The 17314-nt window shown below is 44.0% G+C and overlaps 1 protein-coding gene across 5 annotated transcripts in view; it reads right to left on the reverse strand.

The window, feature by feature from the left end:
• Nucleotides 1-17314, reverse strand: part of OTUD7A (OTU deubiquitinase 7A) — a 108730-nt gene that overhangs the window by 25336 nt on the left and 66080 nt on the right. For 4 of the 5 annotated variants that reach the window (XM_050309882.1, XM_050309881.1, XM_050309883.1 and 1 more), the window contains exons 8-12: nt 11846-12010; nt 10461-10679; nt 3584-3685; nt 2019-2146; nt 859-971 (exon numbers count right to left, since the gene is read on the reverse strand). In XM_050309882.1, the coding sequence (XP_050165839.1) occupies nt 859-971; nt 2019-2146; nt 3584-3685; nt 10461-10679; nt 11846-12010 (727 nt within the window). The remainder of the gene's footprint in view (nt 1-858; nt 972-2018; nt 2147-3583; nt 3686-10460; nt 10680-11845; nt 12011-17314) is intronic. The other variant, XM_050309880.1, reaches the window with a different exon arrangement.

Consider the following 17314-nt stretch of genomic DNA (forward strand, 5'->3'; position numbering starts at 1 on the left):
GTTAAATAAACAGTCCTTAAATACTCCTTGCAGTTGAGGGCACTGTGGATGTTACAGGGGTTTAACAGGAGCTTGAATGGTCAAAGGAAGTGCAACTGTTCCTACTGGTGCAATTGTAATTACCACAATTTTTAGTTAAGCTTTTTAATAACTGTACAAAGACTGAAGTAGCATACTGACTTTTCAGAATGGCTTCAAGAGACTACAAACTGTAACTCAATATTCTACCCATTCCACATCCAAATATTTAATCTTTTGCTCTAATACCGAAAATACGACTTTTTTTCCCTCCTGTATCTTTAGGGTTAACAGCATTTTAGAGTAGAAACATATTGCAGATTTTGTGTTTGAACTGCAAAGCAAAAAAGCACTGAAATAAATGTATGAATATGAGAAGATGGCTGTGATCAAGTACACAAGAGGTGATATCCAGGCACAAACTGTTGTCTTGCTATTAGAATGTTATTCTGTCATTTCATGTCCCAGTGAAAATACCCAAGCAGGGGCCACCTTCCTGCTGAGTGTTCCTCAAACAAAAAGCTCCACATCTTCAGTGAGAGGAGGAACTTCATCTTCTTGAAGCTAAATGAGACTGACAACATGCTTGTTCCAGGAACAAAGAAATTAGGACTGGTTAAATCTAGACTCTTGGATAGAAAGTGACCTCAAGTTAGTGTGGTAACTGCACAAGAAAATGTAATGAAAATGCTAAATATTACAAGGGGATATTCTGATAATTACATTCCAGCAGGCTAAAAAAAGCACAGCAGTGGAAAGGCAGTTTGATGGTGCTATAAACACCTTCATTCAGGGTTTTCCTGCTGAGAACAAACCCCCCAGGATCTGCTCTGCACTTACCCCCCACCGGTGCCTCCGTTCTTGCTGAAGTGTGTCCGGGGCTCACTCGACGCCAGCTTGAGCAGCTCGTTCCACTCCCGTTCCCACTCCTCCTCTGTGTACACCAGACCTGACTGAGGGGCAGAGGAAGAGCTTTATGTTGTGCTGGCACACAGGGGGAGCAGAGCTCTGCACCTCTGACTGCTCTGTGTCACACAGCTTCATTTCCTGCACCGTTAACAGTTCAGCACTGCTATTCAGGTGAAAGAACAGTAACTTATTAGAAAAAGATCTCAGCTAACTGCACAGTGGATTGTGTTTCCAGATGTGGTTCTGCTGAGTGTTCCACTCCTGAGAGCCAGTTATTCACACAGAATTCCTTGCAACCATGGTTCACGTGCTTTACTGCCCATTTCTGGAGGTTTGCTCCCTTCCCACTATCTGGAAGTACCGAATGCCCTCCTGGGCAGACAGGTGATGCTTCCTCCTCCTGTTCAAGAGTAAAAATGGTACAAAGTGCTTCTGTATCCCTGTTTTTCAGGTAGCCTGAAACAGCTGAGTCAGTCACAGCTCAGCTGTGTTCTCACTGACTGCTGCCAACAAAAAACAGATTACAAATATGCCACAAACATTACAGCATATTCACTTGTTTGCATCCAGGATTACTCCTGAAATGGGCTTTTCTAGCCACTGTTTAGGCACAGACATCTTCAGAAAATAACACGTTGAGGTACAGCTTTCAATCAACAGTCAACCCAAATCTACCAAATTATTTTAGTTAGGAAACATCCACTCAATATTTGGTTGCAGCTCTAAGAATCCCAACTCCCCATTCTGGGAAATCTTTCCCAAATGTGGGTTTCTCTCTCTTGTGGATTTCATGCACTCATTTTATAACACTTGTGACAGCTCAATTATACATTTGGGTTTGCAGCCCAAAATTTTCTAAAGGTTCTAAACTTATTTTAGACCTGTTTAGGGACAAAACTGTGCAGAGATTTGCCCACAAAGCTACAAACACGTTCTTATTCTGATATGCAAATCTGAAGTACAAGTATCTCTCCCTGTGCAGCATGGAAGGCCAAGGAATTTGATGGCAATGAAAAGTTGCACACCAAACTTCAGAAGAATGCTTTTAACCCTAAATGCTATTAACAAGACTGCCTTCAGGCCATACAGACCTCCTTATTCTGCTGGGTCTGTTGCCATCTCCACCTCCTTTTGAGTGCTTCCCTCTCAGCCCCGCTCCTCATCATCGTGTAGAGCGCTTTCCGCAGAACCAGGTCCCGGTCGTGGAATCCCCACATCCCTAAAGCAGCACGAGAGGACAGGCACTTTGAAACGAGCTGCAGTGAAACAGAAACAGCTGATACGTGATTTAACTTCTCCTCAGCAGGTAATTCTCTCCCCATTTTTAAGGTTTCCAAAAGAAGCAGTCAGTATAAATACCCTAATGAACAACAAGAGGGATTCCAACAAATTTTAAACTGTGATTAAGGGACGACTGAGGACTGGAGCTGTTTCACTGTTTGCTTGCAGGCAACTTCAACTTTGCTGCAAGCCACGGAACATTCAATGCACAGGTTGGTTTTGGCTGCAGTTGCCAACAGGGTCTGCAGGCACAGGAATGCTGATGAGCACTGCAGGCACTGCTGAGAATCACAGCTGACACCAACACCCCAAGGCCTCCAACTCTCACTCAGCATGAGGGCAGATCCCTCTGGCTTCAACACCCAAGTGAAGAGACGAGCGTTCAAGATGATAGAAAGTCTAAAAATATGACCAGCCACAGGCTTTTAATCTCACTTTGAGATAATAAAACATCTTTATGTAGCTGGGAATAGTACTCCTACAGCAAAAGAGAGCAGAGCTCTCCCCAAAACATGTGCCCAAGGACAGCCACGTTTCAGGGACCATGTTGTCAGCTGCTGTTTCCAGGTCCAGACACACCAAACATTAGCTGTAAATAACACAATTCCTCCTAATTAAAAATGAACAAAGATAAAAGGATCCTTGGGAACAGCAAAAACTCTTATTACTTCTTTCAACAAGAAGAGTCTCTTCAAAATATTAAAAATCCCAGTCTTTTAAAAAAGTCACCTTTTAGAGTTCTGCTGGTGGAAGATTTTAGCAACTGCAACAAAAAATAAGTTTCCTCATAATAGGTTAGGATAGAGAATGCATTTCAAAGGCTTTCAGATTTACAGGTTTCTACTGACTTGCAGACAAGCTTCAAAGATCTTGTATTAACAATTAATTAATCAATTGGAAATTATTTTAATTCACCCCAAATGCTGAAACTCTATAAGGAACTAACAGAGATAACAGCTTGATATTGCATTCTTGAAGACAGCAAGAGAATCATTTAACAAAATCAAGAGAATGACTGCAATTCCTTGTGCACAAAGAGGACACTCCTGCAAAAGCACCTGGAATTTGCCTGTTCCAGAGCTGTTAGGCTGGGAACAGGAAAATATAAGGAAAATGCAAATCACTGATGTTTATGATACACGGGGTTTAGCACTGTTCCGGTTATCCTTCTTCTATAACCTATTAAAACTTTTATTTTCCTGCTTTAGGCATGCTTGAGGGAAACCAAACTTCAGTAAAATTTGAAGAATATATTGCTCCAAACCAGACTTTTTACACAAGTCTTTGCATCTCCCGTGTTTCTGAGCTTGTGCTGGGGTGGAGAGAAGCAGGAGGAATTTGTGGCAGAGGGTTCCAGGTGCAGAGTGTCCCTTACCCAGAGAGGCAGCGTGCAGGAGGCAGTTCCCATCTCCCGTGGTGGCCAGGGGCAGCAGGCGTTTGCAGCTCGTGCACACCGTGGACCACCAGTTGAGTCGGCCTGGAGAGAGAGAGGCTGTTGAGGTGCTGGAGGGAGCAGGACGTGCTGTGTGCAGCAATCAGCACTTCTGATACAGAGAAAGCAAACAGCACTAACTGGAAAACATCTCTGGGAGAAGGAAGAGCAGATGAGCAGCAGTGCTGAGCAGAGCTGCTGCGCTCCCCAGGACTTTTGGCAGGTCTGTGGGCAATGCACGAGTGAATAATTGAATGAATAATGCAATAGGCAGCCTGTGGTGACTCCTCATCTTTGTTTGTCCTCTTTTGCAGACTTTTCCCCCTCCAATTTCTTGACTTGCAAGCTGAGAGGAAATAGTATCTACATATTTGTACAGTCTTGCACTTAAGGTTAAATCCCTCAAACAGAAGAAAGTTCAAACAACAAGGAAACTTCTCTCCATTAATAAGTTTTCATTACAAAATTATACTGAAGTTTATTTGTAACAACAGCTAATACATGTTATGGGAAAAATAGTATAACTATTTAATATGTACCCCAGTTACTTGTTCTGGATACTAAGAACTATGTAATTAAATTGCAATTAGTCAGTATGGAGTGAGAGTACTACACTGTAAAGATGCAGAGCAGATCAACAAGTAGGCCCATGTGGTAATCCTCATGATTTTAGCAGCTGGTTTGTAAATGAACATCACCTCAGACTAGGCTTACTTAGTTCTAAGTTAAACATGCATTCAAGAAGCTTAATTTAAAGCACTATTAGACAGCCTTTGGAAATAAAGAAGTTACCATTTTTAGCAACTCCTGTGTCTGAAATCACAACTTGCCACCTACATTTTGCAGACTGCTTTGGTGGAATCATATGCAGTAATCAGTTATACCAAGTGCTGCATAAAGCACAGTTAGAAGACCTAAAACCAGACAGACCTTAGGTAGGACTGAAGGCCATAATGAGTGGCATTGCTTTGCAGATTAACCAGCAGCTATTGGTAATAAATGTCAAAGTCTGCTGTTTAAGCATCTTTTGAGTAATGGAAGGTTTCTATAAAAGTGATCTTCCATCCAGTAAATTATGCGAAAAATGTTTGGGGCTTGGTTAACATCATAAAGCTTATGGCTTACTAAAAAATTAGCAGAAAGGGGTTTATTATGGGATTATAACAAAAAAGTGGTGCATTTTCGTTTTTCAAATCTAGTGCTTACAGTGGATCCCTTTAGGGAAACAACAGGAAAGTGGAACTTAAACGAAAACTGGGAACAGTTCTTCCTCAGGCTTTTTTCCGTCTGCTTTGATAATACAACACTTAGGGACAAACTAGACCCGTTTCTCACTCTTCCTCCCTCTGTTGGTCTCCTACTTCATCTTGCTTCTTACTTTCTCACAAAATTAATTGAATCTCAAAAAACACAATTTAAAGAAACTGATCTTATTTTACAGCAAAAATACTCTTGAGATTTAATATAGTCATATTCTAGTACATTAAAATTTGATCTCAGTGTTAGATCAAGATTAAAAGTCCTGGCCAGGTGCCCTGGTTTAGCCCCCAGCTGACATCTAAGCACCCCCAGGCACTCCCTGCTCCAGTGGGACAGGGACAGAATGGGAAGGGTAAAAGTGACAAAACTCATGGGTTAAGGTAAAACAGTTAAACAATAGAAATAAATAATAACAACAACAACAATAATAATAATAATAAATAAGGAAAAAAGAAAATAAAAATAGGAGAAAGAAATAACCCCCAAAACCCCACATGATGCAAATTAAAAACAATTGGTCACCACCAAGCAACCGACGCTCAGCCAGCTCCCAGCCAGAATTCCCCATCATTTACATGCTCAACATGATGCCATGTGCTCTGGAATATTCCTTAGGTCATCTGGGCTCAGCTCTCCCTGCTGTGTCCCCTCCCAGCTCTTTGAACCCCCCCAGCCTCCTCCCTGGCAGAGCACGAGAAGCTGAAAAGTCCTTGACTTGGAGCGAGCCCTGCTCAGCAACAACTGAAACACCAGCATGTTCCCAACATCATCCTCGTCCTGAATGCAGAACACAGAGATGCACCAGCAACTAGGAAGAAAATGAACTCTATCTCAGCCAAAATGGAATATGCATTAAGAGAAAACCAAGGAAGGTTAAAGATGGGAGAAAGTGTGACGTGTCATGTCACAGCTTGTAAAGTTTTACCTCAGATTGAGTGTGATTGTCTTTCAGCACAATTCACTGTGCCATTTACAGCCCTCTCTACACAGCCAAGCACACCAGCCTTAGGCCAAGTCCTCAAAAGCTCTGACAGAGCAGACACTGCACTGAGGAAACACCTCCATCTGTGCACAGTGGGACTCAAGGTCTGCTTTCCTGTGCTTGCTGAACGTGTGGCTAAAGCTGACACTGATGGCTTTTCTTTTACTTGTGGTAGGGCATTTTGGAGAGCTTTCCCATGTGGAATCTGGAGCATTTAATATTCATGCTGCGAGTTCTTCTTTATATGGAAATACTAAAACCAAGCCAGCTGATTATTTTCTTGTGACTGGTAAAAGCTTATTCAGAAATATGTTCGATAGTGGCAGAGTTAAAGGGAAGAAATAAACAGTGGTACAGTCTTAAGAGACAGCTTGTTACAAAAGCTCAGTTTCCCTAAGAAACCAGCCTTTCTTTCATTTCTCCAGTACATGGTATTTCCAGAAAGCCACCTCCCATCCATCCCCCAAGTGGAGCAAGTCACAAAATTACATTTTCAGCTTCCAAAGCACGTCTAATTCTGGACACCCCACAAAATTTTCAAACACCCCAAACACTCCCCGAGTCCCCTCTGGAGTCCACCAGCAGGAACTGCTCAGGGTGTGCACAGGACTGCCCAGCTGAGGCAGCACAGCAGATCACAGCCCACCCAGAACAGTCACACAGCAAGAGGTGCTGGAACCTCAGACCCTCTTGTCAGCAGGGCCACTTCTACACTTCCTGTGTTTCTGCATGACCAGCTTTGTTTATTCTTAGTTCTAGGTCTGTACAATAAATGTGCACTTGCAAGTATTGATGTGAAGAAAATTACAAGAACAGATTTTCTACGTGGGCTTATAATGCTCATTCAGTGTCTGCTGACATTTTAAATTGAAGCACTCACCAATACATTTTCAGTGCTTCAGAGAAAGGACCTCTTTGCAGGAGCTCTCTCTTTTAGCCTAGATGATGAAGTCAGCTTTGCAGCAGCATCTGCAAGGCTACTCCTATCTACTTCTGTCCTTGAAATGTCGAGCTGTGCACGTGGAAATAAGCAAAAGCGAGCAATGAAGTAAATGCTTCACTTTCAGGCTGGTGCACAAGGACCTGCACTCTGTCCCCAGCTACTGCCTGGAATGCAGATCAACAGCCCTGAAGTGAGGGCACAGAGCGGTGCCCAGGCCTGGTGGCTGCAGTCCTGAGCTCAGCTGTCTGCAGGGAGCTGCAGATCCACTGCCACGGCTTTGCTTCGTTAGTTCTTCCATAACCTGAGCCAGACTCTTTTCTCTGACGTTCCTGCATTTCTCCTACTCTGTGATGCAGCATTTGTCACTCAGACCTGATTTACACGAGCCTGGAAAATCAGGAAATGAATACAGCTCTGCTGCAATGACAGTGGCTGCTGTCCCAGCACCCTGCATGCACTGTGTGAAAATGTTCAAGATTCGGGGATAATAAAATGTTTCTACAACCTTAGAGGACACACCTTTTTCTTTAACAAGGCTTGATTCTTAACGGTTTGGAATCAAACATTTCCATAATTTTGATGGATTGTTTCTGAGGACATGGAACCCAGGCTTAACATCATATTGCTGTTTGCTTGTAGCTGTGAAAAATGCTTCTTAGAAAACACAAACATAAGCACAGACAGAAAAGTGTAGGAAAGCAATTCTTGGATGTTCATACACTGTACTTTTAACTTTTGTATTGAATTTTATTTCAGCACTGCACTAGAATTGCTTTTTCTTTTAATTAGAAACACTGTGTTAGACCCTGTTCTTCTGCCTGTTTTTTAAACTCATGAGTACAGCAGAAGTTTTCATAATATCTCCCTTTGTGTCAACCCACACATTAACAACACACAGGGGAGCACGTGTCTATAATGAAAATCAATTTGCTGCAGCATAATATTTAGAATTATAAAATCCCTTTCGCACAGACATCATTTCATATTATCAGTATCTCAAAATGTTCTCTGTCAAAACCCCACACCATCACTGCAAGAGCACACAGAGATCAGTCTGCCATGACTTACAAGCTGAGCTCATTCCAGTGCTGGCAATAATCAACTGCTGAGTTTATAAGATGGACAAAACCTCTAAATGTCTTTATGCATGTGGTGAATTCTGTCCTCTAAGAGGAATACTTGGAAAGCAATCATATAAGGAGTAGAGGGTGCACTGCAGCAGTGGGGAGTGAGTACATCATACTGCCTTTATTTGAGCCTTTCCTTTGTAAGGAAAGAAAGCAGAATTTTACAGTAAATCAGGAAGTTTGCTCCGAGTTTCTATACAGAGAGGATGTAACCTGAACATCCTTTCACCTACAGATGCAATGGCAGCAAGAGCTTAAGCACATAAAATACAGACCATAAAACCCTGACAGGCTTCTACAGACACCCAGACAACACGTGGGACAGGCTGTTGGTTTAATTCCACTCTCCCAGTCTGTACTCTGGGAGCAGTGAGCTGTTAGTTCCTAACAGTTTTTTATATCATTTATATCATTGACCAAACCACAGGCAAACTCTTGGTAGGAGACAACGTCTACTGGTAAGTGACTTTCCTATTAATTCACTCTCTTCATTTTGTACAACAATATGGCTAAAATAGGCAGGAAATAAAAGGAAACTGATATCTTTACATCTGAAACAAAGACAAAAGGTCGGTTTACATGAAACCTGACATGATTTTCTTAAGCAAACTGTTTGATCTGTTTAACTTACTTGAACTGCACAACTGTTTCCCAGGAAGTTCCAGATTATTTGAATGAAGTGCTCACAAGTAAAGTAAGTCTATGTAGGCTACAAGAATACCTGTGATCAAAACCACAGGCACTTCAAATGGCCAAGACATCCCTGCAGGCTCTGGGGATGAAGGGACTTTTCCAGTGTCAGTCAAGTTACTGCCCTAATTAATGTGAAGAAGAGCATAAATGATTTATTCTTATTTTCAGAGAGATTTGAGAGAGGAGTGCTACGAGGCAGCAAATTTGGTAGTTTCTGCAGCCCTATTTCAAGTTCAAAGCCAGCCAGCTCTGTATGAATTAGAGTTTGTCAGCTCTAAATTCACATATTCTCTGATTTTAAGGTCAGAAACCCACTGTGATCCTCTAGTTTATACTAGATCTAAAGGCTGTAATTCCACTGAAGCAGGTGGCTCAAAAATGGTTCTGTAGCAAGGGATCTTCTGAGAGCCCTATGGAATGGGGAGGGTTTGGCAGAGCTGTCAGAGGAAGAGCCATCCTGTTTTTCCCTGTCCTCCTTGGGTTAGCTAGCTCTTAGAGGAACTAGATATCTTTTCTAGATAGGTGACTGACAGTTTTCATACTTCATAGTTGCCTGGTGGCATTTCTGCCTTATTTTATACTTTCATTTCTCCCAGAAAAGAAGGCCTTCTGAACACTGTTTGGGTTTTTTTGGCTGTTTGCTAGTTTTGTTGTTTGTTTTTTCTTCCTTAGGTATTTACAGTTTGATGCTATTGTCTGTGTCTTTCTTTTCAGTTACCAAAGCCAAAAAAAGAGCACATGACAATACATTTTAAGTACTCAAAGTGACACCAGATTAGCAAAGGTCCTGCCTAAATCCTGCAATGCAGTGCCCTGACAAGGGGAGTTAATCAGTCTGAGCTCTCACAGTGTCACTGGGCACCAAGGTCTGAGGATGCACAACCAGATCAACCTACACAGCAATCCACACACACACAAAAAGCTACTGTCTATTCAACATCCCACAAGCAGCCATGAAATCTGGTTTTAGAACTCCTTTAGATCACCAGTTGGGCATTCCACACAGATGGGTTCATGTCATGGTTCATTAATACACCTGATGTTTGATAATGCACAGATAGTAATTTTAAATACATTTCTCCATATCCTTCAAAACTAGTTTAAAAGTTTAAACTACTAATAAATGTGAATTACTGTTAATATTAAATTTCCTCCCATTTTTTCTCATGGCAATACTGAAGTATTATTTTTAAAATGATGTCATTTCTCATTACAGAATAATAATTAAGACATAAAGTACATATCTAAAAACTCTTCTCTCAAGCTGCAATAGAACTTGAAGATGTTTCCTTAGACAGTCATGGCAATATAATTCCCCCATGAGAACTGGAAGTACCAACTCTCTCTGACCATCCAGACTCATGTCCTTCTCTATCACATGACTTCCCCATCAGTCTTCCCTTCCTTCCTCTCTCAGTTTCTTTGTTTTATTAACTAAATTTGACAGCTTTCTCTAGGACCCTTTAAAATTTAGACACAGAGGATTGGGCTGCGTGTCGTTCTGCAAAGAGCACGGTGTTTGCTTTTGCTCCCTGGCATTTATTCCCCATGCAGGGTGTGCAGGCTCCAGAGGTGAAGCATGACTAGAACTGTCAACCAAAAAGTGGGCCTGCCCAGCTGACAGCTGGAGTGTTCACCCACTGCTGACACCTGGAGTGTTCACCCACTGCTGACACCTGGAGTGTTCACCCACTGCTGACACCTGGAGTGTATTTACCCACCCACTGCTGACACCTGCAGTGTTCACCCACCCACTGCTGACACCTGCAGTGTTCACCCACCCACTGCTGACAGCTGCAGTGTTTGCTCACCCACCTGCTTGCTCCAAGGCCACCATCGTCGCCTGCTCGATCAGGTCGCGCTCAATGAAGCTCCTGAAGTCCTCACTGTACACACTGAGGTCTGGCAGTTGGAATGTGTAGATGGGCATCTCCAAAGGAAACTGCTCATTGCTGCAGTCATTTGCTACATGGGATCGAGCGAGGGAGACTATGGCTGAGCTGGCATGGGAAATACCTCTGGAAAGACGCTTTTCTGGGGAGAAAACAGATACTGCACCTGTAACACTGATGGAAGGCCAGGCAACAGCAAGTCTGGGGAATGAACATTCATTTCACCCAGGAACATCCCCCACTCTGCTTCCACAGCTCAGGCAGGGGTGGCTCTCTGGCCATCGAGTGCTCAGCTACCGAGCTGGCAGCCAAGTTATGTCAGTCCAGCCATCCAAAGGCAGATGTGCCCCACACCCCCTGCTGCACCCACTGACCCCCAAATGGGCATTTCAGTGTAGATTATATCCCACCGAGGCTGAAGGGACACGGTTTCATCCACTCCAGCGTGCTGCTCGTCCTCCCTTTCTGTGTTCAGTGCTTTTAAGGAGTCATAAGAATCCCTGCAGTTCCTTTTCTTCCCAGGGAGGTTGGCAATTTGAAAAAAGCTTTACTGAATCTCCTAAGTAGTGGTGCTATTTCCTGTTTAATAGGAGGGAAGAGCCAGCAGGAGAAGGGAAAACCTTCTGTTCCTTTTAATGACTGCATAGCAGCCATCACCAGGCCAGTGCTATTACCTCCCTACACGACAAGCTGTCAGACCTGTAGATTTATTTTGGTGCAAACTACAGTTCCTTGATAAATTAAAAATGCAATCCAACCGTCTCAGAGGGTGAGAGAGATGAAATAAAACCCATAAAAGGTCTGCAAACAAAAAAGCAAATCCTACTGCTTATCATCCTGTACTGGAAATTAACTGCTACATTTTTCTTAGGGTTTCAATTTCTATTCAGCAGGGGATAGGAGGCAGTCCTTATTTCTGTGCAACTGAAAAAGAGTGAAATTTTTAAAGCTGAAAGTTATTCACAGATTTCAGACACCCTATTCACACGCTGTAAGAATGCAAAGAGGGAAATACACGTTTTTTAAACCTTTTCTTGTTCCAATAAGCATAGAAAACTACATACAACAGTGGCCTGTGACACCCTCTAACTGATTCCTTTTGTAAGTACCATATTTTGTACTTTAATCACACATGAAAAAAATAACTTGCAGAAGGGAGGCAGAACCCCCAACCACCAGAACACGACACAGGGGGTGCAGCAGCAGCTCCCTGGACCCTGTGACAGGGTTCACAGTGACGGGGCACTCCCCACTCTCTGTGGACAGGCACAGCGAGCCCTGACCCTGCTGGTCCGAGAGGAGCCTCACCTTGGGCGATGTCATCCTGCCTCTGCAGGCAGGGCCGCTCCCGGGGGGGCTGCTCGTCCTGCCGGCAGTGCCTGCCCTCGTTGAACACCTGGGGCAGGTTGGCCGTGTGCACCTGGCGCAGCTGCTCGTAGTCACTCAGTGCTGCTGACAGGTCCCAGTTCTTGCCTGCAAAACAGCGACACAACAGCGAGCTCGCAGCTGGGGGGAGCACACACACCCATCCACCACAGCCCTGGGTGGGAAACAGGGACACAACAGCGAGCTCGCAGCTGGGGGGTGCACACACACCTACCCAACACAGCCCTGGGTGGGAAACAGGGACACAACAGCGAGCTCGCAGCTGGGGGGAGCACACACACCCACCCACCCACACACCCACCCACCCAACACAGCCCTGGGTGGGAAACAGGGACACAACAGCGAGCTCGCAGCTAGGGGGGAGCACACACACACACACACACACACACCCAACACAGCCCTGGGTGGGAAACAGCGACACAACAGCGAGCTCACAGCTGGGGGGAGCACACACACCCACCCACCCACCCAACACAGCCCTGGGTGGGAAACAGGGACACAACAGCGAGCTCGCAGCTGGGGGGTGCACAAACACACCCACCCATCCACCCAACAGAGCCCTGGTGGGAAACAGCGACACAACAGCGAGCTCGCAGCTGGGGGGAGCACACACACACACACACACCCACCCGGGCTGCAGGACCCTACAGAGAACACAGCCCCATGTGGGAAACAGCTGGGTGAAAGGCATCCACTGCTCTCCTCCCACCCACAAATCCAAAATCTGCCACCCTGCATCACACAAGGCAATCGAGGCCACGACTTGCCTCGCTCAGGTTCTGGTCAAGTGGCTCAAAAGTAGCAATTTAAGATGAACACGAAATCCCACTGAGAGGGAGCAATCATTCCCATCTGTGCCCTTGTATTAATAATAAATAGTAATTAGGAGCAGTGATGGGCAGACATGAGTGATAGTCTTAGAGGCCAGCAGAGTGAGAAACTTCCTTGTCTTTGTATTCACAGAACAGCAGAATGCAAATGCAAAATACTTCAGGTCCCTTTGTCTCATACATCAGAACTCGCTCCCTCAGAGACTTTAAAAGCCCTTTGGAAAGCAGGTAATGTAGACAGTGCTCAGTAACAACACATGCAGTGAGAGGACGTGGGCAGTGAGGTTCCATGTCTGTGTGAGCTGCTCACAGAACCTGCCAACACAGAATTCCCCAAAAGATTTGCTTCCAAGCTTCCCCCTCAGCATATTGCTCTGACCAGCAACCACAGAATGCAGCCTGATATCCAGAGGTACATAAGCCTGTTTAGTACAGGGGGGGAAATGGTATTTGTCATTCTCAGAAATAAAAAATATTGAGGTGTCTGCACGCTCTTTTCAAAACAATCCTGCTAAGTTAAAGTACACAGATGTTCACCATTCTCCAAGTACTTGTTTCTAATTGGAAAACTGAAAATATTTAATAACCAGAGAAGAGACCCTGCAAATTATATGAGACTTTCACAGCATTCCACAAGTGGTTTTTCAAAGGTAACTTGATTCTGACTAATACATGATTTATTACACCAGAGTAGGTTGTCATTTTAGGTATTTTAAGAGGCTACATTACCTGAGTAGCAGTTAAAGATAACTTATGTGCTTACACAAAGTAAATATAGTACAAAGCACTTTTAAACAGATAAAAGTCTTCTACTGTTACAGCCACATCTGTGAAGAACAAAAACCTAACTGAAGAAGTTAAAAAATAACATGACCAGCTGTTACCTACAGGGTTGAGCTAAACTATCTTAGGTTTTGAAGTACTAAACAAAGTTGTGAAAGGAGAACTGGTATCATGGAGCAGGAATGTTACACACTGAGCAGTCCATCACATAAACCTCCCTGTCAGAGAGAGAGCTGTTGTATCTGCTGGGCTGCAATCTCCTATCAGAAAGGCTGTAGGACAAAACAGGAATTCAGTGAAAGTTGTCAGAGATCAGGAACAAGCTCTGAGTTATTGCCAGCATTTTTTCACTTCAAGTCCCATGTAGATTGAAGGCTTAGAATACAGTCAGGGCTCTGCTCTAACTATACTTATCATCTCAATCAAATTGTACAACCCAAACACCCAGGAATCGTGAGTGGGTTCCCAAGACTGATCTGATCCCATATCAGTGTCTGGAGCAGGGATTGCTTTCCTTTGGTCCCAGTTTTAGCAGGCACTTAAAACACATTTTTGAATTCTTCTTATCTATCAGAACAATAAAGTAAAACTTCTTTTCCTTAAAGAAGGGAAAGTGACAATAAATACAATTCTAGGAAATGTAGCTTTAAACAAAACAGTATTATCTGAGTATTGACAATGCTCCAGGTCCAGGGCTATGTGACCCCCAGCAGCAGCCTGGATTTATTCAGGACAGGTGCCTGAAGAACAGATCCACACCAGTGCAACACAAACAGCATTTCTCCTGTGTCAGGGCATTCCCTACAGGTCTCTTGCTCAAGATTTTTTCATGTTTAAATTCTGAAGCTAAATAAAGTCCTTGTGCCTGTGCTGTGAGTGAAGCTGTGTGACAGGGCTTTGATGTATGGAACAGGAAAGCAGAAAATCAGCAGACTAACAGAAACCCTGCTGCCCTCAGTTTTAAGCCAAATGCAATCATCTTATATAAAACCTCTATCATCAAAATTACATTCAGCCTTCAGAAACCAGGCTCACAGGGTGTTGCATTTAAAACTAAATTGCAGGGACTCTGAGTTACACTCCATGGTCCATGGCAGCAACTGAAGTTCTGAAACACACCTTGTTTAGGAGGTGCCTGTTTCAGAGGCGTACCAGTGTCATTTCAGCACATTCCATCACATCAGATGGCAAGTCACTGGTTCCACTGTATGTCAGGAACAACCCAAATGCTCCAAAGCCAGCACCAACACAGTGGCTTTACAGCAAAGGCTTTGAGTTTCTAATGGTCAGAGAACCATTCTAGAACCATTCTAATGGTTTAGACAATCAGCCAAAAAGCTGGAGCAGCACAAAGCTGGTTAGAAAACAGGTAGTGAAATCGTGATCAGGATGCTGGAACAGAAAGAACACTCTTACTGAGCAACTGTTTCCTGAACAGCTCCGTGTGCTGTGTGAGTCAGCAGGTGGGAAATGTAACAGGACTAGAAGGTCTCTGCTTCAAAACCAAGTCTTTCTAGTGTGGAGCTAAAAACCAACAAACCAGACAAAAGCAGTGCAGCTGAGTAAGGACTGGAAGATCCACTGTGGCTGAGGGCTGGTACTGACGTTTGACTGTCAGAGATAGCAGACACCTACATGAAAGGGAACTTCAAAAATAAACACAACTACACTGCGAGGTTTCTGCCCTAAATAATACTTGCTTAAATAACAACAGGAGGCATTATCAGCCTGAATTAAAACCAAAGAGTTAGATAAAACAATATGTGGTCTAAGAAGCCACTTACCCATTTTTGTCTTACCAGCCCAAAGTGGATTAGCAGAGGGTTAATAAAATAAATGCTGAAGAACAGCAAGCGTAGGACTCATCTTAGTAGCATTCATAATATTATAGATTCATAGAATGGTTTAGGCTGGAAGATCATCTCATTCCAACCCCCCTGCCATGGGCAGGGACACCTTCCACCAGCCCAGGTTGCTCCAAGCCCCGTCCAGTCTGGCCTTGGACACTTCCAGGGATGGGGCAGACACAGCTTCTCTGGGCAACCTGTGCCAGGGCCTGCCCACCCTCACCTCACCCTAGATAAAGGAATTTCTTCCTAATATCTAATTTAACCCTGCCCTCTTTTGGTTTGAAGACATTTCCCCTTGGTCTCTCACAGCAGGCTCTTGTCCAAAGTGCCTCTCCAGATCTCTCAGAGCCCCTTTAGGTACTTGTTGAACTCGATGATGTTCTCACAGGCCCAGCTCTCGTGCCCATCAGGGTCCCTCTGGGTGGGATCCCTTCCCTCCAGGGTGTCACTCCCACCACAGCTCAGTGTCCCAGTGCTGAGGGTGCCCCGTCCCCCTGCCCATGGCCCTGACAAAGATGTCAAACAGCACCGGTTTGTCCCTGAGGACACCACTTGTCACCATCTCCACCTGGATACTGAGCCATTGACCACAACCCTTTGGGGGTGACCACCCAGCCAGTTCCTCATCCACTGAGGGGCCCATCCATCAGGTCCCCATCTCTCCCGTTCAGAGACAAGGGTGGCACATGGGACAGTGTCAAATGGTTCGCACAAGTCCAGGTAAATAATGTCAGTCTCTCCTCCCTCACCTCCAAGTCTGTAACCCCAGAGCACCATTACTGAGTCTTTGGGTTTTCTGCTTTGTGTTGTTTTGGCTCAAACACTTAGTAGGGCTGTAACAGTTAACAAATCCATTGTCTTACACTTCTTAAATCAAACATGATAAAAAACTAAAGGACATTTATCACTCATTAGTAGAAAAAGCAAGCATGCAGCTATAACACAGTCCCCCCACCAAGCTTTCAAATATCCACCTACTCCAATATGTTGGAAAGAACATTTGAAAGGTCACCAGCAATTCTTGATTTAACAACAAACAAAATGCTACAAAGGATGTAATTTGAGAGGGGGAACTAGGAAAAGATCTAAATAAGAACAAAGTGAAGGGGAACTCGCAGCAACAACATATATATACACACACACACAGGATTTCAGCAAAGGAAATTTTAGGAGGGGCAAGAAATGCTGCGTAACGAGAAACAGGACCCACTGACCCAGTGGAATAAAGCCATTATGGGACAGCATCACCTGAGAGGGCAACAAGCCAACTTTCATTCAGGCAGACAATAATGATCTGAGGAAGGCACTGAATATCAATTGTCTGTGAAATGAACCTGTAAGTGCAGTTTGAAGGCAACACAGAAACACCCCAGGCTAATGCAAGCAAGTCTGTTTTTACAAACCAACTGCTAATAAAGCAATCCACAAATTCAGTTTAAATGCAGTCCCTTCTTCCTATTTGGCATGAAGGAGATTTAAAATGCTAACAGGCATAAGAAGAGGAACTCAAGACCAGCTTTATGCCTTCTGAAAAACTCATATGCAAAACTGGTATAGAATTAGACCATAGGTTTTAAAACAAGATTCCATTTTGGTCCACGTTCTCAGAGGAAAATAATATAGCAATGCCATTTTGTTAAGATTTGTCTCATTTTCTGCTAGAATGCAAAGTCACTTCCAACTGACCAGGCAGCTGGAAAGGCCAGTTTTGATCTCTGCCTAACGAGACGTCGGGAGCAGCTCAGCTTCCTCCTCCCTTTGCCAAGCCTTCCACAAGGGAACTAAAAAAGGAACAGTCTGAGGGACAGGAGAATAAGGGACTATTTTTGGGGAGTTGTTTTGCACACTCAATCACATGACAGTACTGTAGATTTCTCTCTCCCTCTCTAGTAATTACATGCTTTTCTTGGAATTCTGCTTATATTCAC

The sequence above is a fragment of the Myiozetetes cayanensis genome, unplaced genomic scaffold (genome assembly GCF_022539395.1).
Source record: "Myiozetetes cayanensis isolate MyiCay16 unplaced genomic scaffold, myiCay2020 scf14, whole genome shotgun sequence".
Taxonomy (NCBI): domain Eukaryota; kingdom Metazoa; phylum Chordata; class Aves; order Passeriformes; family Tyrannidae; genus Myiozetetes; species Myiozetetes cayanensis.